A 25800-nucleotide genomic window follows, 5' to 3' on the forward strand; every position below is an offset into this window, starting at 1 on the left:
TCCATCCTAGCAAATACAGAGCCTCCTGAAATTAGGTGGTAACAGTTAATCCTAGACAGCCCAAAACTCTCTATACTCCAAATCCTGACACCTACAAACAGACTTAAATCTAGGTAACCTTTGTGGAAAATGAATGAAGAACTGAAAGGCAGAGTTAAAGGCAGCTTGGAAAGAACTATGGTCTGTAAGTGAACATAAGAACCAAAGTTTGGTGAAAGACACCAACAAGAAGACTGAAGGATTCAACCTAATGAGAAATTTGAGGACAACTTTGAATTATATTGGAACGAGTTTTGCCAAATTTTAGGAACTGATGAACAAATAGGGCCTTTTGGATGGTCCGGGGTGTGAGTGTGGTAGAATCCAATCAGTTGGCCATTTACTTGTATGTGAATTCTGTGAACTGAAGGGTATATACAGAGTCAGCCTTAGGATGGCTAAAGAATATTTGTAATATAATATAAAATTACAATAACATAGTATTGTAATTTAGTACAAAGCTATGAGAAGATTTTAGCTATTAAATCACACTAAGTATTTAATCTGAATATAATAGAGGGAAACATTCCACGTGGGAAAAATATATCTAAAACAAAGATGATGTGACTTACAAAACGAAAGTGCTGGCAGGTCAATAGACACACAAACATACACACAAAAAAATGCCGAATGAGTAAATGAATAACTTGTTATTCAGCTTGATGCTCTGTTCTGATGCCACCAGCTGCTTTCTGCTTGTTTGTAATGGCACAGTATGAGCTTTTGAATTAAGATTTTAACTGTTCGTTGTGAACCACTAATAGGATTGTGTGGCTATCATCTGAGCTGTCAGGTAATGTTAACATCGGACCCTTTAGTGGTATGCTCGAGTTGTCAGTGATCGTTACAGATTTTGAGCTGCCCTTTAAAGTCATTGTAGTTTAAGGATAAGTCTAGACCCAGTACAAATCCTTGTGAGACCCCACAAAAAGGGATATCTTTAATACCAAAATATGTTAGATTACTAAAAAGAATTTGTGGTCTGCACATTCAAAGGCTCTGGCGAGGTTATAGAATCTCATCTCTTGTTTAGCTGTTGTTGTTGTTGTTGTGGTGGTGGTCTTCAGTCCTGAGACTGGTTTGATGCAGCTCTCCATGCTACTCTATCCTGTGCAAGCTTCTTCATCTCCCAGTACTTACTGCAACCTACATCCTTCTGAATATCCTTAGTGTATTCATCTCTTGGTGTCCCAAGACGATTTTTACCCTCCACGCTGCCCTCCAATGCTAAATTTGTGATCCCCTGATGTCTCAGAACATGTCCTACCAAGTTGTGCCACAAACTCCTCCCCAATTCCATTCAGTAGTTACGTGATCTACCCATCTAATCTTCAGCATTCTTCTGTAGCACCACAATTCAAAAGCTTCTATTCTCTTCTTATCCAGACTATTTATCGTCCATGTTTCACTTCCATACATGGCTACACTCCATACAATTACTTTAAGAAACGACTTCCTGACACTTAAAACTATACTCGATGTTAACAAATTTCTCTTCTTCAGAAACACTTTCCTTGCCATTGCCAGTCTACATTTTATATCCTCTCTACATCAACCGACATCAGTTATTTTGCTCTCCAAATAGCAAAACTCCTTTACTTCTTTAAGTGTCTCATTTCCTTAATTCGACTACATTCCATTATCCTCATTTTGCTTTTGTTGATGTTCATCTTATATCCTCCCTTCAATACACTGTCCATTCCATTCAACTGCTCTTCCAAGCCCTTTGCTGTCTCTGACAGAATTACAGTGTCACCGGCGAACCTCAAAGTTTTTATTTCTTCTCCATGGATTTTAATACCTACTCCAAACTTTTCTTTCGTTTCCTTTACTACTTGCTCAATACACAGATTGAATAACATTGGGGAGAGGCTACAACCCTGTCTCACTCCCTTCCCAACCACTGCTTCCCTTTCATGCCCCTCTACTCTTATAACTGCCATCTGGTTTCTGTACAAATTGTAAATAGCCTTTCGCTCCCTGTATTTTACCCCTGCCACCTTCAGAATTTGAAAGAGAGTATTCCAGTCAACATTGTCAAAAGCTTTCTCTAAGTCTACAAATGCTAGAAATGTAGGTTTGCCTTTCCTTAATCTTTCTTCTAAGATAAGTCGTAAGGTCAGTATTGCCTCATGTGTTCCAACATTTATATGGAATCCAAATTGATCTTCCCCGAGGTCGGCTTCTACCAGTTTTTCCATTCGTCTGTAAGCAATTCATGTTTGTATTTTGCAGCTGTGACTTATTAAACTGATAGTTTGGTAATTTTCACACCTGTCAACAACTGCTTTCTTTGGGATTGGAATTATTATATTCTTCTTGAAGTCTGAGGGTATTTTGCCTGTCTCATAAGTCTTGCTCACCAGATGGTAAGAGTTTTGTCAGGACTGGCTCTCCCAAGGCTGTCAGTAGTTCTAATGGAATGTTGTCTACTACTGGGGCCTTGTTTCGCCTCAGGTCTTTCAGTGCTCTGTCAAACTCTTCACGCAGTATCATATCTCCCATTTCATCTTCACCTACGTCCTCTTCCATTTCCATAATATTGTCCTCAAGAACATCGCCCCTGTATAGACCCTCTATATACTCCTTCCACCTATCTGCTTTCCCTTCTTTGCTTAGAACTGAGTTTCCATCAAAGCTCTTGATGTTCATGCAAGTGGTTTTCTTTTCTCCAAAGGTCTCTTTAATTTTCCTGTAGGCAGGATCTATCTTACCCCTCGTGAGATAAGCCTCTACATCCTTACATTTGTCCTCTAGCCATCCCTACTTAGCCATTTTGCACTTCCTGTCGATCTCATTTTTGAGACGTTTGTATTCCTTTTTGCCTGCTTTGCTTACTGCATTTTTGTATTTTCTCCTTTCATCAATTAAATTCAGTATCTCTTCCGTTACCCAAGGATTTCTACTAGCCCTCGTCTTTTTACCTACTTGATCCTCTGCTGCCTTCACTACTTCATTCCTCAGAGCTACCCATTCGTCTTCTACTGTATTTCTTTCCCCCATTCCTGTCAGTTGTTCCCTTATGCTCTCCCTGAAACTCTGTACAACCTTTGGGTCCTTCAGTTTATCCAGGTTCCATCTCCTTAAATTCCCACCTTTTTGCAGTTTCTTCAGTTTTAATCTACAGTTCATAACCAATAGATTGTGGTCAGAGTCCACATCTGCCCCGGGGGGCGGCCAGAAGACTGTGCATCAAAATATCATGGTACAAGGTTACTGACATTCGACAGTTTGCTAAAAATTGTGTGGAACAGTCTTCATTGTTGTTTCACATCCTTAATCATTTATATTACAGTTTGTTTGTCGCCTAAGAGAATGGATGACAAGAAGAGCAGTGTTGCTTTTATTTTATAAACTTTATTTCTTTGGCAGGCAAACAACCACCAGAGCCTGAGCCTGAAGCATTTGACCTACCTGAAGACCTACAACTGGATGATGGCGCAGGAAAAGATGATGCAGAAGCAAATGAAGAAAACCCATTTGATATTGATGAAATGAAAGGTCTGTGATTGGATCTCTTATGGCATATTTTTATCAGAAACATTGAAAATTAGTTATTAGTAGTTCTGATGAGATATATGTATGTGGTTAGATAGATTATTATGTGTAATTATGAAAAGGATAGATTGCCAATTATTGTAAAGGTGACACATTGAGTTGCAGACGGGTACAACAAAAAGAATGTTACTTTTGGCTAAAGCCTTCTTCGGAAAGAAAGGAAAACACACACACACACACACACACACACAGAGAGAGAGAGAGAGAGAGAGAGAGAGAGAGAGAGAGAGAGAGAGAGAGATATTCACACAAGGAGACACATCTGAGACACACATGACTGCTATCATTGGCCGCTTTAGCCTGTCTTATCAGCTAAAGCATCCGGAGATGATGGTAATGTGGGACTGATGTGTGTCTGCTTTTGTGTGTGTGTGGCTGAAAGCTAAGCGTGAAAAAATCTTTTCATTGTGCCGAACTGCGAGTTAACTGTTTACTGTGAATAGCAATCTATCCTTTCCATAATTGTTGATATTCCAAACTGGACTTTCCATTGTTAAGAGTATTGTGTGTGTTCTTCCTATTTGAGCAATGGCACATTATGGAATAAGGAAAAACTTTAAAATGTACCTTTTCTGGATAATGTAGAAGTTTTCAGTTGGTGTTGCCAGTTAATCATTTAACAGTTTGGGTGAAAGTGATGTCCATGTAACCTTTTTATTTTTCTAACCTACCTGCCCGATTAAGAGATGTGACATTCCACGCTCCAATCAGTAGGATGGCAGTTTTGTTTCTCCAGATAATGACATCCCCCTGAGTAGTCCCCACCCAGAGATCCGATTGGGGGACTATTTTACATCCAGAAAATTTGACCCAAGAGGATGCCATCATCATTAAACCATGCATAAGAGCTGCGTGCCCTCGGGAAAAATTATGGCTGTAGTTTCCCCTTGCTTTCAGTACAGCACAGCAAGATCGTTTTAGTTGATGTTGCAAAGCCAGATCAGTCATTCATCCAGACTGTTGCCCCGGCAACTACTGAAAAGGCCACTGCCCCCTCTTCAGGAACCACACGTTTATCTGGCCCATCAACAGATAACACTCCATTGTGGTTGCGCCTACTGTATGGCTATCCCTATTGATGAAACGCGTAAACCTCCCCCCCATAGCGAGGTCCGTGGTTCAGAGAGAACTTGAGGAGGGGGAGTAGGTGCCTAAGGAAATGCAATCCGAAAACAAAGGAAGTAGGTTACAGTACGCTTGTTCGCCCACTGCTTGAATACTGCTCAGCAGTGTGGGATCCGTACCAGATAGGATTGATAGAAGATATAGAGAAGATCCAACGGAGAGCAGCGCGCTTCGTTACAGGATCATTTAGTAATCGCGAAAGCGTTACGGAGATGATAGATAAACTCCAGTGGAAGACTCTACAGGAGAGACGCTCAGTAGCTCGGTACGGGCTTTTGTCAAAGTTTCGAGAACACACCTTCACCGAAGAGTCAAGCAGTATATTGCTCCCTCCTACGTATATCTCGCGAAGAGACCATGAGGATAAAATCAGAGAGATTACAGCCCACACAGAGGCATACCAACAATCCTTCTTTCCACGAACAATACGAGACTGGAATAGAAGGGAGAACCGATAGAGGTACTCAAGGTACCCTCTGCCACACACTGTCAGGTGGCTTGCGGAGTATGGATGTAGATGTAGATGTAGATGTAGTACGATAAAGAAAGAGCAGTGACAACAAAACCAACAAAGCATGAAAAAAGGTAAATCAAGAAATTCTACATAGAAATTATTGTTGCAAAGATAGGAAAATTAAAAGCTAATTCTTCAGTCTCGGACTCCCAGAATAAAACACAAAGAAGGTTATAAAACAAACAATGGAAAATCCAGAATGGAATGTAATAAGACAATGTAAGGCAGTGATAACAGACAGATAAGTGGGAAACTTGTATTAATTTTATTGGGAAGAAAGGAAAACTGAAAGAAAGCACCATCTGGGTCACTTACTACATTTATTGTGGTGATTACCAGATTTGATGTAACATGCAGACTATCTTCTGATCTGTAACTAGTGTTTGTCCTAAAGTCCTTTTGAGCAAATTGCAATGTGTGACACTAGTTTTAAATCTGAAGGTGGTTGTGCATCTGTTTTGCCAGTTTATATGTCGGCAAAACACTTGGCCCCTCTGCTCCAGCCACACGTGGGGAAGACCGACACATACATTAAGGACTCGGGACATTTCATTGAGAAGCTGAAGAAGCTGAAACTTGCACCAAATGACATCCTGGTCAGCTTTGATGTTGTTTCGGAATTTATGAAAGTGCCACTCAGTGACGCTCTGGAGCACATCGGTTCCATTTTCCCGCAAGACATCAGAAAGCTCTTCCGTGCATGTCTCAACACGAGCTATTTCACGTGGAATGGCGATTTCTACGAACAGCTGGAAGGCGTCGCCATGGGTAGTCCTCTCAGTCCAGTGGTGGCCAACTTCTTCGTGGAACAATTCGAAGCACAGGCACTGGACTCGGCGACTTGCAAACCTAAGGTGTGGTACAGGTACGTCGATGATACTTTCGTGGTGTGGAGCCATGGTGAAGAACAGCTCGGTGACTTCCTAAGACACTTGAACAGCCTCCGTGCCAACATAACATTTACCATGGAAGTAGAAAAGGACAGGAAACTGCCATTTCTAGATGTGCTGGTCACAAGGGATGGCGAAAACCTGGGACACAGCGTGTATCGAAAACCGACACACACGGACCAATATCTGCACAAACTGTCAAACCACCACCCGAGCCAGAAAAGAGGCATGATTAGTACGCTCGTAACAAGAGCAGGACGAATATGTGAGCCGCAACACCTCAAACAAGAAATGCAACACCTGGAAACTGTCCTGAGGAGCAATGGGTTCTCCACAAATTATATTAGAAGTGTAACAGAGCCAAGCACTCGGCGAAGTAAGGAACCAGAAAAAGAAATGTGGGGTACGGCCTTTCTGCAATACATTCCCAGAGTGATGGACAGAATCGGCCGTATATTGCGCAAACATGGCATAAAGACGATTTTCAAACTGACAAGGAAGATTAAAGAGTGTCTTAGATCGGCGAAGGAGAAAAGAAACCCACTTGCAATGTCGGGAATATACCGTATACCGTGCACATGCGGAAAAGTTTATGTCGGAATTACTGGACGATCCATTAACACCAGGATCAAAGAGCATAAGCGACATTGCAGGTTGGGGCAGGTGGAGAAATCAGCTGTGATAGAGCACGCACTGAATGAGACCGACCACGTAATAAAATTCGCCGACACGGAAGTTCTGGCTGTAGAGAAGCACTATCACACGCGCTTGTTCAGAGAAGCTGTAGAAATACAAAAACACGCGAACAGTTTAAACAAGAAAGAGGAAAGCCTTAAGGTAAACGGATCCTGGCTTCCCGTACTGCAGCGAACAACCGTCGCAGGTAGCAAGAGGAGAACCGCACCGGAAATGACCGTGGAGAAGCCCTCGGACGTTGGCGCGCCAGGTACATATAGTCTGCGGCCGCGAGCTTGGCTCCAGTTCACCACCGGCAATGAAGGGTGAAGCTTTGACAATGCCAGCCACTCGTGCTGGCGAAACGTCAGAAAAATCATTATATGAACATCGGCCGAAGAACCCGAGACAGAAGCCAATAGGCAGTTTGTCAACAAGTGGCCATGAAAGCCTTAACAATTTTGAAATAAATTCCTCATTGGAATGTACAAGTAAATAATGGAAGGCGTAACTGTAGCAATCATAGCAATAGTTGAGGCATCGAGTCATCAATAGTGACTTAAACAAGACTGAGAATGTTACCAGGTTTTGGATAAATCCTCTTTAAGAGTTGCAGTGACAGCACAGTGTCGTCAGCCGGGACAGTGTAGCTGTGCTAGTGTAAATGTATTCTGTTAGCTCTGATCAAGCAACCATCAAAAAGCTAACAATTTCCTCGGTTGTGTTTATGCTTGTGTTGACGGGTCAATGTGTCAGCTGTATGGCGAGTTTTTCCTTTGCTCTTTCTGTTACTCACATAGAAGAAAGGTATGTATTTGCACAGAATATGTGTTTTCTTATCTTGTTATTGATTCCTGTAAAGATCATTTTCTTTTTCTGTGAAAGAACTTGAAGAAGGTACACATGTTTTATTGAAGTTATGTTTAATATTGAATTGTTTCACACACACACACACACACACACACACACACACACACACTACTTTCTGTGTTTCAATGATTTGGCACCATCTCTATTTGTGATTTTTCTTTATTTATTGTACGGAATTTCAGTCTTAGCCCATTATCAAGAATCTTGTTAAATGGAAGCAACGTAAATTTAGTTCAGTGACAATCAATTAAAAGTTAAACATGGTAACAAATCAAGTCTTACAGTGTGTTAGGATAGATAAAAACTTTCGTTAGGATCAATAAAAACTTTATGTATAAAAATTCAGTGTTGGCATGTTATGCCATACAGTTAAGGGACCTGCGCTTATAAGCACAATGATAGTGGATGTCATTCAGATATAACAAGTCCAGAGACTTGTACAGCATAATTTGCTATTGCTGAATTTTTTTACAGTAATTTTTATTAATTTTTGCACATTTAAGACCTGTTTTGTTATCCTGTCCAATTTTTTACAAATTGTCAATGCACTGAACTCATGTTGCTTCCATGGTCTAAGAGCAAAATTGTGCGATAGTACAACAAATAGAGAAAAAACGACAGCTGCAGGTGATATCAAATCATTTAAGTGTTTCATAGCAGCTGCAGACCCACCTTGAGTGAAGATAATTTTAATGTGATTACATATTTCTAGTTTCTTCATTTTCAGAACAAAAAGAGCCAGAGAAAGAAAATACAGATGAAACATCAGAGGGAAAGGAGAAAAATGATGACAAGACTGAAGAACCAGAAAGTTCAAGTGAAGATGAAATGGATAATAATGAAGACCCCAATGGAACTACAGGGTTGGAGCAAGGAGCTAGTGATAAAGAAGAGGAAAATGCTGAGATTACAAAAGGAGAAAAAGATGGGAAAGAAGGAGAAAATGAAGATAAAGGGAATGACCAAGAAGAAGCCAGTCCGTCAGATGACCAGCCCAGTCACAACGCTGCAGAGCCTGCACCAGAACAGGCAGAAGCCGGCTCAAAAGACCAGGTTCGCTTCTGATATTTGTTACTGATAAATTTTAAGCATCCACACATTTACTGTAATTCTTTTTGTATTTGGTTGAGAGGATTTATAAAGGCATCCTTATAAGCTGTTACATGTATCAATGTGTTTCAGATGATGAATATCCACATTTGTCTGGTCTGCCATGTGATACCCTCATATGAGACAGCTTTTTCAGAGTCACATGTTACAGAAGTAGCAACAACATGGTTGCAGTATCCCGCATTTTTAAGAGGCTTATTCAGATTCCCACAGTGAACTTTATATTCTTGCAATGTCCCACAGTGAACTTCACATTTCAAGACCCATGTGTAGCGTTAAAGAAGTGCAAGGTTTGTTAATAATAACTTTGAGGAGCATTTTGTGTTTTGTAAGTAGTGCATCTTACTGGACCTATGTTACGATAAATGCGGGAACATTTCAGTATGTTGCTGAATGTAAGAATTTCATTAATGGGTTGCATATGTACATGAAAACTAAATGTCGTGTGGCAAGGGCCTCCCGGCAGATAAACCCGATCGCCTGGTGCAAGTCTTTTGAGGTGATGTTACTTCAGTGACTTGCGCGTCGATGAAGATGAAATGATGATAATGATAATGAAGACGACACAAACACCCAGTCCCTGAGCGGAGAAAATCTCCAACCCAGCCGGGAATCGAACACCCCCATCTCCGGCATGAAACCCGGCACGCTGTCCATTCAGCTGTGGTGGCGGGCCATATGTACATAATTAGATGTAACTATCAGTTATTAATTTGACTTTACAGTTGACCCCGAGTATATACAGGGTGAGTAAGGAGGAAAGGTAAGTGTTTTTGATGGGTGATAGCATTAGTGATTCTGAACAAAAAAACTTGATGTGGACAAATGCCCTATTCCGAATGGTTTCCGAAATAGAACACTTTTAATGTACATTTGTATTTATTTTCTGTATTATTTATTGTCATTGTTTACAACATACCACAGTAGTATAGAGGAAGTTGAGGTGGACATTTTGATACAGGACACTTGTGGTCAATAAAGTCGGAAAACTACCTGGCCTACAAAAAGTACCTAAGCTACAACGCACACACGTCGCGTGAGACTTTCAATATTCTTGCAATCTCTTTGTGCAAACTGTTAGTCCTACCTTTTTTGTTGTAAATTTAATTTAGTTTAATGGTGTACTGAGACACATTTTCATTGGAGTGTGGGGTTCTTGAGTTATTAAGAAAAAACGTACAAAAGTGATACTAAATGTCTTCTATCTCGGAAACCATTCACAATAGGACATATGTCCATATGAAGTTTTGTGTTCAGAATCATTAATACTATCATGTCTCAAAGCATGTTCCTTTCCTCGTGACTCACCCTGTATTTGTGTTACTTTATATAACATCATCATTATTGCTGTTCTCTCAGTATTCATTCACTGACACAGCTTGAAATACTACAGCAGAAAATTGAGCATTGTTCTGCTGTGAAAATGCTATGATCGCAAATAGTTGTGGGACAGATATAGTGTACTGCTACCTGTGAGTAATTAACTTCATTTCTGCTATTTTCTGCGAAAGATTCAGAAATGATTAGTTGACTATGAAATAACTGATCAGATACTCTTCTTTTAAATTTTTGGTATGAAACATAGCAATACCTTTTGTTTAAAAATAAAAGATGGATTAATCTTAGGCTTTCACTGCTGGAGGCTGTAGTTTTGTTTGCTGAGAGAATCAGAAGAGGCAGAAAATGTGTTATTTTTTTACTAAATGGGGAAATAATACAGGATTGTAGAAAAGATTAACTTCTAGAGTAAATGTTTTGCTGTGTTACAAAGTTAATGGTTCAAACTTGTTTTAAAAAAAATCATATAAATATGATAATAGAAAGCCCATCACAAAATATAAATAACGTTACAACACACACACACACACACACACACACACACACACACAGACAGAGAGAGAGAGAGAGAGAGAGAGAGAGAGAGAGAGATGTTATCTCAGTTTGTGTGTGTGTGTGTGTGTGTGTGTGTGTGTTATTCACTTCTTGACTCTGAAGAAGGACATTGTAATGGTACCCATTGAAAATCTCACTGTAGACAAAGTGTGTATTGTCATTTATTTTCTGAATGCACAAAATGTTCAGCCTATCGAGTGTTATAAGTAAATAAAGAACATTTGTGGTGATAGTGGAATGAACAAGTCTTCAGTGACATGGAATGTTTTCGGCATACGTGTTTTTGATTCACGACAATGTGAGGCCTCATGCATCAGCGTGAAGATAAGAACTTCAACATCTTAAATGAGAAATTTTCTGGCATCCTCCTTATGCACCTGACTTGGACCTAAGTGGTTTTGACTTAAACACAAAACTAAAGAAATTTTTTGGTGGAAAACAGTTTGCAAATGGTGAATACCTCGAACAGTGACATTGTGGCTCAAATCTTTGGTGGTAGAGGAGTATAGCATGGAATTTAAAAATTAGTCCCGTTACAATAAAAGCCTTGACTGCTATTGCAACTACATTGAGGAACAGATTAAGATTTTGTATCTTTGTAAATAAAGTTTTTTGTTTGTTGTTGTTGCTGTTGTTGTTGTTGTTGTTGACGTTGTGGTTCAGTCCAGAGACTGGTGTGATGCAGCCCTCCATAATGCTCTATCCTGTGCAAGCTACTTCATCTCCAAGCAACTATTGCAACCTACATCCTTCTGAATCTGTGTAATGTATTCATCTATTGGTCTCCCTCTACGATTTTTACTCTACCCGCTGCCCTCCAATACTAAATTGGTGATCCCTTGATACCTTAGAACATACCCTACCAACCGATCCCTTCTTCTAGTCAAGTTGTGCGACAAATGCCTCTTTTTCCCCAGTTCTGTTCAGTACCTCCTCATTAGTTACATGATCTACCCATCTAATAATCAGCATTCTTCTGTAGCACCACATTTCGAAACCTTATATTCTCTTCTTGTCTAAACTAATTATCATCCATGTTTCACTTCCATAGATGGCTACACTCCATACAAATACATTCAGAAAAGACTTCCTGACACTTAAATCTATACTCGATGTTAACAAATTTCTCTTCTTCAGAAATGCTTTCCTTTCAATTGCCAGTCTACATTTTATATCCTCCGTACTTTGATCATCATCAGTCATTTTGCTTCCCAAATAGCAAAACTCATTTACTACTTTAAGTGTGTCATTTTCTAATCTAATTTCCTCAGCATCACCTGATTTAATTTGATAACATTTCATTATCCTCATTTTGCTTTTGTTAATGTTTATCTTATATCCTCCTTTCAAGACACTGTCCATTCCGTTCAACTGCTCTTCCAAGTCCTTTGCTGTCTCTGACAGAATTACAATGTCCTCAGCGAACCTTAAAGTTTTTATTTCTTCTCCATGGATTTTAATACCTGCTCCGAATTTTTCTTTTGTTTCCTTTACTTCTTGCTCAATACACAGATTGAATAACATCGGGGAGAGGCTACAACCCTGTCTCACTCCATTCCCAACCACTGCTTCCCTTTCGTGCCCCTCTACTCTTATAACTGCCATCTGATTTCTGTACAAATTGTAAACAGCCTTTCACTCCCCGTATTTTACCCCTGCCACCGTTAGAATTTGAAAGAGAGTATTCCAGTCAACATTGTCAAAAGCTTTCTCTAAGTTTACAAATGCTAGAAACGTAGGTTTGCCTTTCCTTAATCTATCTTTTAAGATAAGTCGTTGTGTCAGTATTGCCTCATTTCTATGGAATCCAAACTGATCTCCCCTGAGGTCAGCTTCTACCACTTTTTCCATTTGTCTGTAAAGAATTCGTGTTAGTACTTTGCAGCCGTGACTTATTAAACTGATAGTTCGGTAATTTTCACACCTGTCAACAACTGCTTTCTTTGGGATTGGAATTATTATATTCTTCTTGAAGTCTGAGGGTATTTTGCCTGTCTCATAAGTCTTGCTCACCAGATGGTAGAGTTTTTCAGGGCTGGCTCTCCCTAGGGTATCAGTAGCTCTAATGGAATGTTGTCTACTCCCGGGGCCTTGTTTCTATGTAGGTCTGTCAGTGCTCTGTCAAATTCTTCACGCAGTATCATATCTCCCATTTCATCTTCATCTACATCCTCTTCCATTTCCATAATATTGCACTCAAATACATCGCCCTTGTATATGGACCCTCTATATACTCCTTCTACCTTTCTGCTTTCCCTTCTTTGCTTAGAACTGGTTTTGCATCTGAGCTCGTGATATTCATACATGTGGGTATTTTTTCTCCAAAGGTCAAAGAATTTTCCTGTAGGCAGTATCTATCTTAGCCCTAGTGATACATGCCTCTACATCCTTACATTTGTCCTCTAGCCATCCCTGTTTGTTGATGTCTTTTCTTTTTATTTAGTTATATCAAAACCTTCTTTACTTTCTGGATGACCCACATAGTTTTTAAAACATGTTATTTTGATGAGCTTAATGTTAGCTTCCAGTAACCCACCAACTGACTGATTTTTGATAACTGTAATTTGCTTCTCCCCCTCATTCAGACTTGCTAGTAGCAGAAATTACTGAAGGTCCAACAGGAACATAAAACATTTAATAAAAATGTGTAATCAGTTAAAATTTAAAATAATATTAACATTTGTTAAAGAAAGAAATATTTCTTTATTTTATGAAAAGGAATAACTGTGGTAGTGTTCACAGAAATTGTAGTTAAAACATTTGCTTTTAACTTTTTATGTACATTTGACATTGTGTCAGTTGTCGGGGGTGAGCTGAAAGCTATATTATTCTTGATGACTCAAGTTTGCCTAGATTACTAGCAATTCTTTTTATTACTGTGATCGGTTTTGACAGATTTGTGCTGTAATCATTGTGTCTTGTAACATTATTAGATGTACATGCTAATTACAACACTGAAAGTCGCATAGTGATGTTACAATTTGATACATCATTATGTGACTTTTAGTGTTGTAACAAGCACGTACATCTGATAATATTACATGATCCGGTGATGACAGCGTAGATCTGTTGGAACAGGTTGCAGTAATAAAAAGAATTGGTAGCGATCTTGGCAAACTTGGTTTTTCAAGAATAGTAATTTCAATTTTTCTTAGCATTGCTTCTGTTGCCCCTATTTTGGTGAATGCTGCACTTACTTCACAATTGTTGTTATTGAAACAACATAAGACGTATCAATCAAAATTCTTTTTTTGATAGTTAAGAGCAAAATAGGACGACTTAAAAGACATTCTGTCTCTATATCCCCTACCCTCCCTCCCCCTTTCCAAGCTCATGCGTACTCTTGAAATCGTTAAGTCTTAATACAGACTGACAGTCTAAAGGTGCTGTGTTTATCCCTTTGTGACTCTGCAGATGCATTAACTGCATACGGCTGTTAAATGAAGAGACAAGGGGATACGTGCAATGGTGGAAGGTCACGCGTGCCACTGATTTGTGCCTACAGATCACCAGCTGCATGTGCAGGCATTTCCCAAACACAAATGGGGAGACATGTATAACAACTCTGCAACTGTCTGCGTTTCAGTTCATTTGGTGCTCTGTTATACCATATCCCACTCTTAAAAGATTCAGTTCTTGCACGCTTCTAAATTTGGCTTTGCTGTAGCACTTTGGCTGGGTGGTCTAATGAGAAACATGTGGAAACTGAATAGTATTATCTTGAAATTTCATGTTTATGGTTAGTTAATGCCATGGATTATAAAATCAGAGGGAAATCAAAAAACTGTCTCAGTTCCTCACAGATTGGAACGACCTGGAAACAACAAAGGCAGTCTTGAACAAAATCCTTTGTTCATACTTCTGACGAATACATATTGAAGAAGAGAAGTGATCTGGGCCCCACAGTGTGCTGGACCCATACTGGTGCTTTCACAAACCCTTTTGATTCATAGTTTTCATCAATTACAGCAAATAAAATAATATTGAAACTGTGCTTGTAAATGATATCTCTGCTTCCACTGTTGTATGCAGAACCTTTTTTGACATCTAAAGCTCCCAAACAGCGTGGCAAATTCCACATAACTTCAGAGTCTAATGCTACATCCAACTACTCTTACCTGGAGTTTGGATGCTTAAGGTAAACAAAAAGGAAACTACTAAAAAATCTAATTAAACACTTTTGACAAACAAAGACCCCCTCTTGCCACTGAAAACACACACACACACACACACACACACACACACACACAGTAATGATGGGATTTGATTGATATATACAGGGTGATTCGTGAAGATATGCAAATATTTTAATATGTTATTCTACAAGTAAAACTAAAGAAAAAAGTTCATATAAACATAGGACCACAATACTGTAAGAGGTTAAAGTAAAATACGATTTCCGTTTATTTTGTTGTTATTGGTCTGATGAATCTAATAAAACATACCCCGGATGTGTATCTGCAGTAGTTTTCCAGAACATCACAAGCAGCAAAGAAGTAATATTGTAAAATTTTTAATTTATTAACTGCTTGGCCCAATTTGTTTTTTAAATTTCAGAAAATTGCACAAAGCTTTCAACAGAAGGTGTAGAGAATTTAGTTTTGGAAAAATGGTGGTAATAACGTTAACTGAAACTGTATGAATGTTTCAGATAATCTGCTTTCATTAGTACCATAGCAGACACAAATTCACGTTAAACTAGAAAAAACAATGCTCAGTGTTAAGGAAGTTGTACAATGTATGTACAATTTCACAATACATTCACAATAAATGTTCAAAAATGTCTCCACCGAGTTCAATGCATTTAGCTGCATGTGTATGAACGATTTTGTTGCTCATTTGAGTTTCACAGCGTTGGTCTTAATTTCATTCATTGCATTCATAATGCGAGCAAGTAATCCCTCACATGTATTGTCTTTGTCCTCATGAACTATGTCTTTCATCCATCCCCATACATAAAAATCCATTGTGTTAAATCGGGCTGTCTGGATGGCCACAGACGTGTAGCACCACAACAAATCTGTTTCTGGGGAAAATGTTCAGTTAAATGTGTAGTAACGGTGTTGGTGAAATGTGGAGGCACACTGTCATGTCGGAAATACATTTGCAGTCACTTAGCAAGTGAAATATCTTCGAGGAAGTGTGGCATTTCTTCTTGAAGGAATTGTAAGCACATCTCACCAGTTAGATGTCCTGGGAAAATGAATGGTCCAATAAGGTGTGTGTTGATTATACCACACCACACATTTATGCTAAATTGCTGCTGGAAATTTCGTTGCACTGTTGCACATGAGTTTGCTTCAGACTGTACATGCTCATTATGTAAATTGTTTATACCATCTCAAGTAAACTGTTCCTCATCAGTAATAAAATGTATTTGTGTAACTGCCGATTAATATTGAACCATTTGCACAACTCCAAATGAAGGGCAGGATCTCCCTGATGTAAATGATGCACGTTTTCTTTTTGGTAGGGATCAGCGTACGCTATACCCTAGATTGTGAAATGCCTAATCGTTGAGATATCTGTCGTATACTGGTAGCCGAGGTATGTTGAACAGCATCCATAATATCCTCATCATTGTCTTCAGGTATTGAGCGCTCGTACTGGTGCTAGGTAGAGAACCTGACTCCCGTAACATTCGAAATACTCCACTGATTGTTTATGCAGTCTGAAACCTCAGAGTTGGATAACATAAATGATATTTTTTAACTGCAGCCATAGCATTACCATCACATTTGCCATAAATAAACACCATATTGGCATATTTCTCTGTCATAAATTTGGAAGGCATCCCTATTTCACAAATAATCTACATTGTTGTTATGTTCTTTCACTGAACAATACAGAAAACTAGCTTATTTCAATGTTAGGAAATGACTGAAACAACTCACTAACAGTTGCCAACAATGACATAAACCTTTTGACATTCTTAATGGAAAGTAAACAAATTTACTTGTATAATAATCTTTGCATCTCTGGATGTTCTGGAAAACTACTGCAGATACACGTGTGGGACATGTTTTATTAGATTCACCAGACCAATAACAACAAAATAATTGGAAATCATGCTTTACTTTAACCTCGTACAGTTTTGCAATGGTTTCATATTAGCAAAGTTGCTAAATGTGAGGCAAAATCTTTTATTAGCCATAACTCCGTAACTAAACTTTTTTTCTTTAGTTTTACTTGTAGAATAACATATTAAAATATTTGCATTTCTTCATGGATCACCCTGTATATAAAAAGAAACGTGTTATCCTGTCAGTGCTTCCTTTCTGTGTACCCCTACTGTTCAGAAATATGTATTAACATATTCTTAGACTACTGACTGCAAACATTAAGCAAGAAGTGTCTGTTTTGCTTTCCAGATAAAGAAATATTAAGTGGTTGTCAACCAAGCTTAATGTTGTTTTCCAGGGATTTCACCAGAGTGTGCAAAACTTTTGGGGTTACATTATATTTTAATGCAATATATACCATGAACTGAAACTTCAAACTGTCATATTTGTCCACAGTAGCAAGAACTAGAATGGGAAGAGGTAATCTTGTTGCCACTGATATGTTGTCTACGCATTTTGCTTTTTTTCTCTGCTACCAGTTGTCCAACCGAATGAAATATTACTTCAAAATCACAAGTACAATTGTTGAACACAATAGTGCTTGCCATTTTTATATTTTCTACCACATTCACACATTCGATATGCATAAGGTATTTTCTATCCCTGTGTGTGGGCTTTTGTTTAATATTTTGTCTTTGTCTGAAAATATACTCGCTATGGCGACAGATGTGTTGATTGCCGGAATGTGTGTGTCATTCGGGCTCGGTGTGAATGGAATTGCACATGGCACACGTGTCAAGCATGATGTGTGCACCTATATGTTTGCCTCTTCTTGCATGTGAGGCAAACCCAGGCTCGTAGGAAGTAGGCACACAGCACACAGATGGAGACGCACACTAATTGCCAGTAATACATATCAGTTGGGTAAGGATACACCAACAAAAATCGTTAAAATCCAGAAGAGCAGTTGTTCTTCTGATTAAAAAGGCATAGCAAGAAACTGTGAAAAGTCTATGTCAACTTAGTTGTATCTTTCATGAACTTTGGTTTGAATTTTAATTTCATCTCTTTCACTTTGTTGTTGGCACTCATTGTCTCTGATACACCTTTCTTTAGCTTGATTAGCAGGCCTCTGAGTGAGAGAGATATATATCCTTGCTATTTTCATTGTGTTGCATTTTCTCCTTCTCTGCTTTCCCCTAAATTCAGTTTTAACTTTTTTTTTGTTAACATTGACTCGTGCAGTCAGTGAAAACCTCAGAATTTCTATGCAGTATCACTCTGTATATGGTATTACAAAATAATTTAATTTTTTCAGGTGTCATCAGTCCCCAAAGAAGATGAGAAAGATTCCAAAGATGGAGGAGATGCAGGAGATCCAGGTGAAATGGAGCAGTCGGGAGTGGGTGGAGCACAAATGAAAGATGATGAGGCTGGGCACCAGGGGAGACCAGAGGGAGACAGTATGCCAGAAGCACGAGCAGACCAGCAGGGGCAGAGAGATGTGCGCAAGAGGGACCGACCAGGGCAGAGCGACGCACAACGTAGTCTCGGTCAGTACTTTGAAACTGTCGATTGCTGAGTTATTTATACTACAAAAAATTCTTGCTAGTGCATAGTTGTATTTGAGTTTGCTGCTGACCATCAGCTTTGCAACATCAGAAACTATAGCAAATAGCAAAATTGTGCTTTCTGTGTGCATGAAGTATAATAAGATAGTAGTATTGTAGATGATTTGGGGGGGGGGGGGGGGATATGGCTGCAGTATTTATTACATACAACTATCTCTAGCATCAGCAACAGTTTTGGCCCGACTGGGCGTAAGATCGAACTGAGCTCAGCTGACGGATACGGGTAGTTTGTTCCACACCATTTCAGCTGTATGACAGCGTTCGTCGATTGCAGTGACTTACTTTTGGTGGCTTGCCAGTGTCTCGCCATCCCGTAACCAGGTCTTTTCAGTAGTTGAGAGATACAAAGAATGTGCTGCCCAGGTTGGCCATTGAAAACCTTCTATGTTCTATCAGAACAGACTGGGCAACATAAGGCCTCGAAGTGACATATTGAAAGGTAATGTCACAGAGGTCTCAAGTGTAGGGCACAGTCACCAACCCTAACATACCCACCACGTAATGACTGCTGTCCAGATTACCAGCTTGGTGCACCGGAGATGTGCATCCAGCAGCACCCCTTACTGGCACACCCGATGTGGGCCCTTGTAGTGACAAATGCAGTTTGGCAGTGTCCCTTCTCGGAGCCAATACACATGGGTACATACATCCACTGTGATGCTGTACTCGGAACTGAGACTTGTCTGGAAAGATGGAGTGGTGCCACCCCAGTGTTCAGTCTTATTGCCGGATGCACGATTCTCTGCCTGCCACATTAAGTGACCCAGAAACGACCGTCAGTGTGACGATAGTTACGATGCTCGAGGTGTCGCTGCATTGCCTGTGCAGTCAGCTGCGTTGCTGCAAATGAACCCATTTCCTGTCCTGGAGATGTGGCTGCACAACCCTGTACGGCTGAGCGAACGGCGTTTCTGTCTTCCTGGGCAGCAGGCGTGCACGGCCAGAGAGAACCGGCACAGCACTGAGTATGGCCCCTGTGAGCTCGTCAGTTTCGTATTCACGTGACAATTGAGAGATCCCAACTGACATGAGCAACAGTTTGATAGCCCGTGATCCTGTTGCTGTCAGAATCCGGTATTTTTGTCCTCCTTAAATAACATAATTTTCTCACAAACTACCAACATTCCCGAATCATAAAACCGACGTGTAACTTTCCTTATATATATGGAATTGAGATGGCATTGCTCTTACCTACTTGCACTTAAATGTTAATCATTTGCAAATCCAAGCACATAGTACACATCGAGCCAATTTGCTGTTCGTTGGATGCGATACTCGTGGTGTTGCAGTTTTATTGACCAGGAGAGTAAATATTTCATCACCCCTAAAGCTGAGTTGAACCTCGTTGTGCTTCACTAAGCACAATCTTACTGGAAGTGGTGTGCCTACATACAACTACACTCGCATCTAAATCTATATCTACATTCCACAGCCTTCATAGATTGTGAAGAGTAACCTCCCTGTAACACTTCCTTCGAGTTTCTCAAAATTACTTTCAACAGTGTAAGGGAAAGGTTAATTGCTACTTACCCAAAGATGACATGTTAGGTTGCAGACAGGCACAATTAAAAGATTACACATCATCTTCCAGCCACAGCCTTCAATAGCAAAAGAAGAAAAAACACACACACACACACACACACACACACACACACATATGACATCCATCTCAGGATCTCGGATCAGAATGCATTCTGGTGGTCATGTGTGCCTGAGGTGTGCTTGCTTATGTAAATGAATGTGTGTGTGTGTGTGTGTGTGTGTGTGTGTGTGTGTGTGTGTGTTTATTTTATTTTTTATTTTTATATCACTATATACTGGTCAACACATAGAACATACGAACTTTTTGTGTACATTATTGTAGAATTATAAGGTTACCTACAAATTGTGCGCATCTATATCAGGTGATGTGAATCTAGAAAACATAGAACTCCATGGATACTGAAAATGTAAATTTAACCATGCCCATTTGATTATGATAGGGTCCATTATGGTTTTCGTGTGTATGTGTCATAGCTGTGAAATATGGGATGATAACTTGCAGTTTGTGCACAGCAAGATGTCTTTTTAAAAAAGTTGAATTCTGTCTCCTAGCAGGTACTGAATCCAGTCACAGATCTGAACCACTGTAGTTGGAAGTAAGCACAGGTTACACCCATCTACGAGAAGGGTAGCATAAGTGATCTACAAAATTGTCATAAGATATCACTGCAATCTACCTGCTGTAGAATCTTAGAACATGTTGTGAGCTTAAGCATAATGAGGCAGCTAGAACGGATTTCCTTTCCAACCACCATGGATTCCATAAACATCAGTCATGTGAAACCCAATTTGTACTTTTCTCACTTAATGTTCTGAAAGCCACAGATCAAGGCAGTAGAGTAGATGCAATATTTTCTGTCTTCCAAGAAGCTTTTGAATCAGTACCATACCAATATTTATTAAAGTGTGATCATGTTGGGTGCCAAATGAAAATGAGGATTTCTTGGCAGGAAGTATGCAGCATATTGTTTCACATGCAGATTCATCAACAGATATAGACATTATATGTAATGAAGTACCATCGGAGAAAAGCTGGAGAAATGTTCAGTCAGATGTTGATAAGATTTTCAAGTGATTTAAGGACTGACAACTTCCTTTAAATGTTCAGAAATGTAAAACTGTGCTCTGCACAGAACACAGAAATATAGTATAGCATGACTACAATGTCAGTGATTCACAATTGAACTGCTTATTGCAGAAACCTCTCATGTCCAATAGGAGCATTTTGTTCCCCCCTCCCCCACCCGCCCAGGAGAAGGACAAAAACCAGATAATTCTTAATATTTACTGTGGCGATATACATTGTTAAATTTGTTGGACATGAGGTGTTTCTGAAAGAAATGTAAACACATTTAAGTGAATTAAACAGTTTAATGTAAAACCCATTACTAAGAGTACATGTTTCACCACAGTATTACATCAGTCTCTTTTCTTTGTCCACTTACATGGGTTGGAAGTTTAAATTATTGTAGAATCACTTAATTTCTTTGGGATAAAGTGGGTAAGGTTTGATTTTTTTTAAACTGCCATTTTTTGTCACTAATCATTGGCACTTCAAGTTGTGATGGAAAATCTGAAATTTGCTCTGCATCTAAAAGTCTGAAGGTATGTTCTGCAACAAACCAATGAATGTTCGAGTTTTCATTGCGTCAGGAGTAAGGTTGCTGTATGAAAACTCGAGAAAGTCTGAAATTGAAAAATGCTGCTTTCTTTCTCAAGGAATTTTCCTTCCTTGTGATTCCACAGATGCCACATTCTTCTTGTAATGCGCCGGCCACTGTGAGTTGAAGTCATGAATTCTTCTTTATTCACCATGTGTACTGCGAAATTTCTTAGAGCTAGAAGAGAGGATTAATTCCGTTTACTCCACTGGCAAGTACACTGTCAGTCTTTTTCACATTTCTCTTCACAACACTGAAGTCCCTGTCACAAGGCAGATAGCAGTACCCATAGCTGACAAAATAGTGATGGATTGAATCAAATTGATTAAGTCAAATCTTACTGCTGGACATTTTTGGCAACATATTCATTTACATAACTTAAAATAAAGGAGAAAACTTCATTGGGGCTGCTTTCAGGCATTGTTTCATCATATTTGTAGGATATAGCCATCCCAGATTTTAAATCACGTATATTGGACACATTGTAAGTAAGCTGACGCAAATAGAATGGGTCTTGAATGGGTATAACTGGAAGCATCAGATTTTGCATTAATCCAATGCAGATGCCGGTGACATCTTCAGAATCTCTGCACATTTTCTGCACACACTCAGTTGTATTCTTTTATGAATTAACAGCTTGGCTAAGGCTACACGTGTTGCATTGTCGTTTAAGGTAGGAATTCTTATTTTCACAGTTAAATTCCTTGCAGGTACAACATCTATCCACCTGTGGTTGATCAAATTTCAAATTGAAATTTTCATTAAATATTTTCCATTAATACCAATATGTAACTTTCACTTAATGATATTGCGATTGAAACAGATCCCACGTCTTTTTCACATTAAGATATGAAGCCAAGTATTTGTACTCTCTACTTGTGTAGAACAGAGAGAGAATAGAATTGGGGAGTAGAGGTATTTGTGGTGCAACTTGAATAGAAGAAGGGGTCGGTTGATAGGAAACTTCTGAGGCATCACCAATTTAGTACTGAGGGGAAGCGTGGAGAAGCTTGCACAAGATAGAGTAGTGTGGAGAGCTGCAGCAAATGAATCTCTGGACTGAAGACCACAATAACAACAACAACAACATTTATGTAGTGTGAGTCATGAATTGGAAAACTATTTATGCAGTTCTCAACTAACAATGTTACTTCAGCTGGATATGCATATTCTGGCTGCTGTTTTCCCCACGTGTCTTTGGGGGACTTAGTAGAGATTAGTAGATCTCTTAATCTCAGCAGTCTGTCGTCAGAAGCACCATACATGGGTAAAAATGCGGACTTACAGACTTGAACATGGCCATCAGAGCTAAAGAGCCAATATTTGTATGTATAACCTTTGGGTTTGTTCTTGATAGGTAAGCTGTTGTCACCTTACAATCTTGGACATTTCCTTACAATGTCACATACTTCTATTATGCTCATTTTTAGTGTTGAAACTTAAGAACTTAGAACATAATTCCGTCATTACGTCTGAAGTAATTTTAGTAATCGTGCATTTCCGCTTACACCTGCAATAGCAGAGCAGTGCATTCGTAAGACGAATAATAGTAACAAAATAACCAAACAATAACATTAGTTTCACTGGCATTGTTAATGCACATGGCTTACCTGCAATCGTAACCTTGTTCTTTAAGCGTAACTGTTTCTCCTCTATAGTTCAAGTATTCAGTGTTTTTAATTCTGCTTTCTTTTATTGGTTCTGATTGGTATATAACTCTTTTCGATCCTTTCTTTCTTTTATTCAGACCGACTTCACCACTGCCACATGCCATTTCACTTGGAACTGATGCATAAAATCTGAAATGTACATCCAGTAAAAGTGTGGGAAGATACCAGAAGCAGTAGAATAACAAGTGACATTGTTAACCTTACAATGAATAAAAAGCCCTTATCTCCTTGACATGTGGTGTTCCTGCATCAAATGGAAACTTCCACCAATTACTGGACCCACTGTTTACCACTGATGTGAGGGGTTTCCACACAAACCGATATGTCTATACACAAACTGTCATATGATCACATAATTTCAATTTGCTTAAAAAGTGAACCTCTGGAGGTCCTGCAACAAGCAGTTCAGTGGTAATCAGTCAACCCATGTAAATACATAAGAGAAACAATTTGGGAATTTTGAAACAGAATGATAACATAGGCTCAGTCATTGGAAAAGCAGCTGCTAGACTTCAGTTTGGAACTGCAAAGAATTTACAAAGGAGGCTGCTTAGGAAACACTGACACGACACATTGTAGAATATTACTCACGTGTGTGGGAGCCATACAAAATACAAGTAACAGTGCGTAAAGAAGGTCAGAACGCATAGTTACACATTTCTTTGACCCGCAGAAGGATTTCAGAGAAACACTGAAAAGTATCAGCTGGCAGATGCTTGAAGATAGCTATCATCTATGCTGCAAAAGCAAACTTACATAGTTTCAAGGAGGAATGCTAAGGGAGAACTCTAGGAATATACTAAAGCGTCATATGAACCTCTCATGTGGGGACCTTGAAGACTAATCACAACACGATTGGACTCGTTTATTCTAGTGGTACTCTATATCTCTCTGGCTTTATTATAATACCTAAATTATTACTCAAATAGGACATGATAACTATACGAAATGTTATGTCCAGTCTCTGCACATGTGGCTTTATTACTGGCAGCACTGCATTTTCTCCGAGTCTGCAATATTAGATTAGCCGTAACAGTAGCCATTAGCTTATCAATGAAACTAAAATTGGTAGTTGTTGTACAAATACTGAGACATGCAACTAAATATTCTCACTGTGCATGCTAGAATAGTCATCTGAGGTTTGTTATCAGATCTGAGGTTTGTCATCAGATAGAGAGCAAATTCATTACAATAACTTGTGACACCTATGGAATGAATTGAAGCAGCTGATCCTACATTTCCTCCATGTTGTAATATCAACAATATTAGGAAAAGAATAGATTGTTACTCACCATAAAGATGGCATGTTAAGTGGATTGGAGGTGGGGGGGGGGGGGGGGGGAGCACTATCTGGAGGAGTGTGCACAGACTAGATGTTGCCACGACAAGGTTGCCAAGTGCAGCATCAGGTGGGGGGGGGGGGGGGGGGGGGGGGCAAAGGGTGAGGTGCAGCTAAGAGGAAAGATGGACAATTGTCTTGGCAGAGGGTGGCACATAATGTGCGTGAGGGATGTGAATAATGTAAAGGTCATAGGACAGAGGGGGTGGAAACTGTTGGGTGTAGGACATGGGGACAATGGGTTACCAGAAAGTGAGGCTGGGATAATTCGAGAACGGAACAGCTGAACCACATCATTCGTCTGGCCTTGCATTATCTATCATCCTACCCTGAAATGAGGGACATCATATTAGAAATACCTCCCACTCCTCCTGAAGTGGTGTTCTGTCACCTTCTCAACCTTGACATCGTCTTAGTCCATCCCAGTACAACTCCCGGTCCCAAGCCCTTGCATTAATGATTGTATCCCTGTGGAAGACCCAGGTGCATCACCCGCCCAACCCACCCACCGAGCACTTCGTAACCCAGTCCCATCACTGGTTTATCCTACCCCACAGAGGCTGTGCAACCTGTGCAAGCAGCCATGTCATATACCAGCTCTGCTGCAATCGTTGCACAGCTCTTTATATTGGTACGACTACCAAACAGCTGTCCACCAGGGTGAACGACCACCGCCAAACTGTGGCCAAGAGCAAAGTAGGCCACCATGTGGCACAACATGCAGCCGGGCACAATATGCTTGATTTCAGTGGCTGCTTCACAACATTGGACTTCTGCATCCTCCTGTCCACCACCACCTATTCTGAAATGTGCCGATGGGAGTTACTCTTACAACACATTCTATACTCCCGTGATTATCCCTGCCTCAACTTATGCCTCCATATAGTCCTTGTGCACACTACCAGACAGCACTCTTCCCTCCCCGCGCCCATATCCTGCTATCCTTCCCTCTTATATGCCTCCACTGAAGATTGCCACTCAACGTGACAGTTGCATTCCTGTGAGCTGCCGGAGATGGCGTCCATGTATGTGGTAGGTGTGTGTGTGTGTGTGTGTGTGTGTGTGTGTGTGTGTGTGTGCGTGTTTGTGTGTGTGTGTGTGTGTGTGTGTGTGTGTGTGTGCGCGTTTGTGTTTGTGTTTGTGTTTGTGTTTGTGTTTTCTTTTCTGAAGAAGGCTTTGGCAGAAAACTGAATGTGTGACAGTCTTTCTGTTGTATCTGTT

The 25800-nt window shown here is 39.8% G+C and overlaps 1 protein-coding gene across 1 annotated transcript in view; it reads left to right on the forward strand.

The window, feature by feature from the left end:
- LOC126100727 (midasin-like) overlaps window positions 1-25800 on the forward strand; it is a 426770-nt gene that overhangs the window by 143906 nt on the left and 257064 nt on the right. Inside the window, exons 26-28 of the mRNA XM_049911346.1 lie at window positions 3412-3540; window positions 8399-8724; window positions 18055-18289. Coding sequence (XP_049767303.1) covers window positions 3412-3540; window positions 8399-8724; window positions 18055-18289 — 690 coding nt within the window. The remainder of the gene's footprint in view (window positions 1-3411; window positions 3541-8398; window positions 8725-18054; window positions 18290-25800) is intronic.

Source organism: Schistocerca cancellata, chromosome 9 (assembly GCF_023864275.1).
Source record: "Schistocerca cancellata isolate TAMUIC-IGC-003103 chromosome 9, iqSchCanc2.1, whole genome shotgun sequence".
Lineage (NCBI taxonomy): Eukaryota > Metazoa > Arthropoda > Insecta > Orthoptera > Acrididae > Schistocerca > Schistocerca cancellata.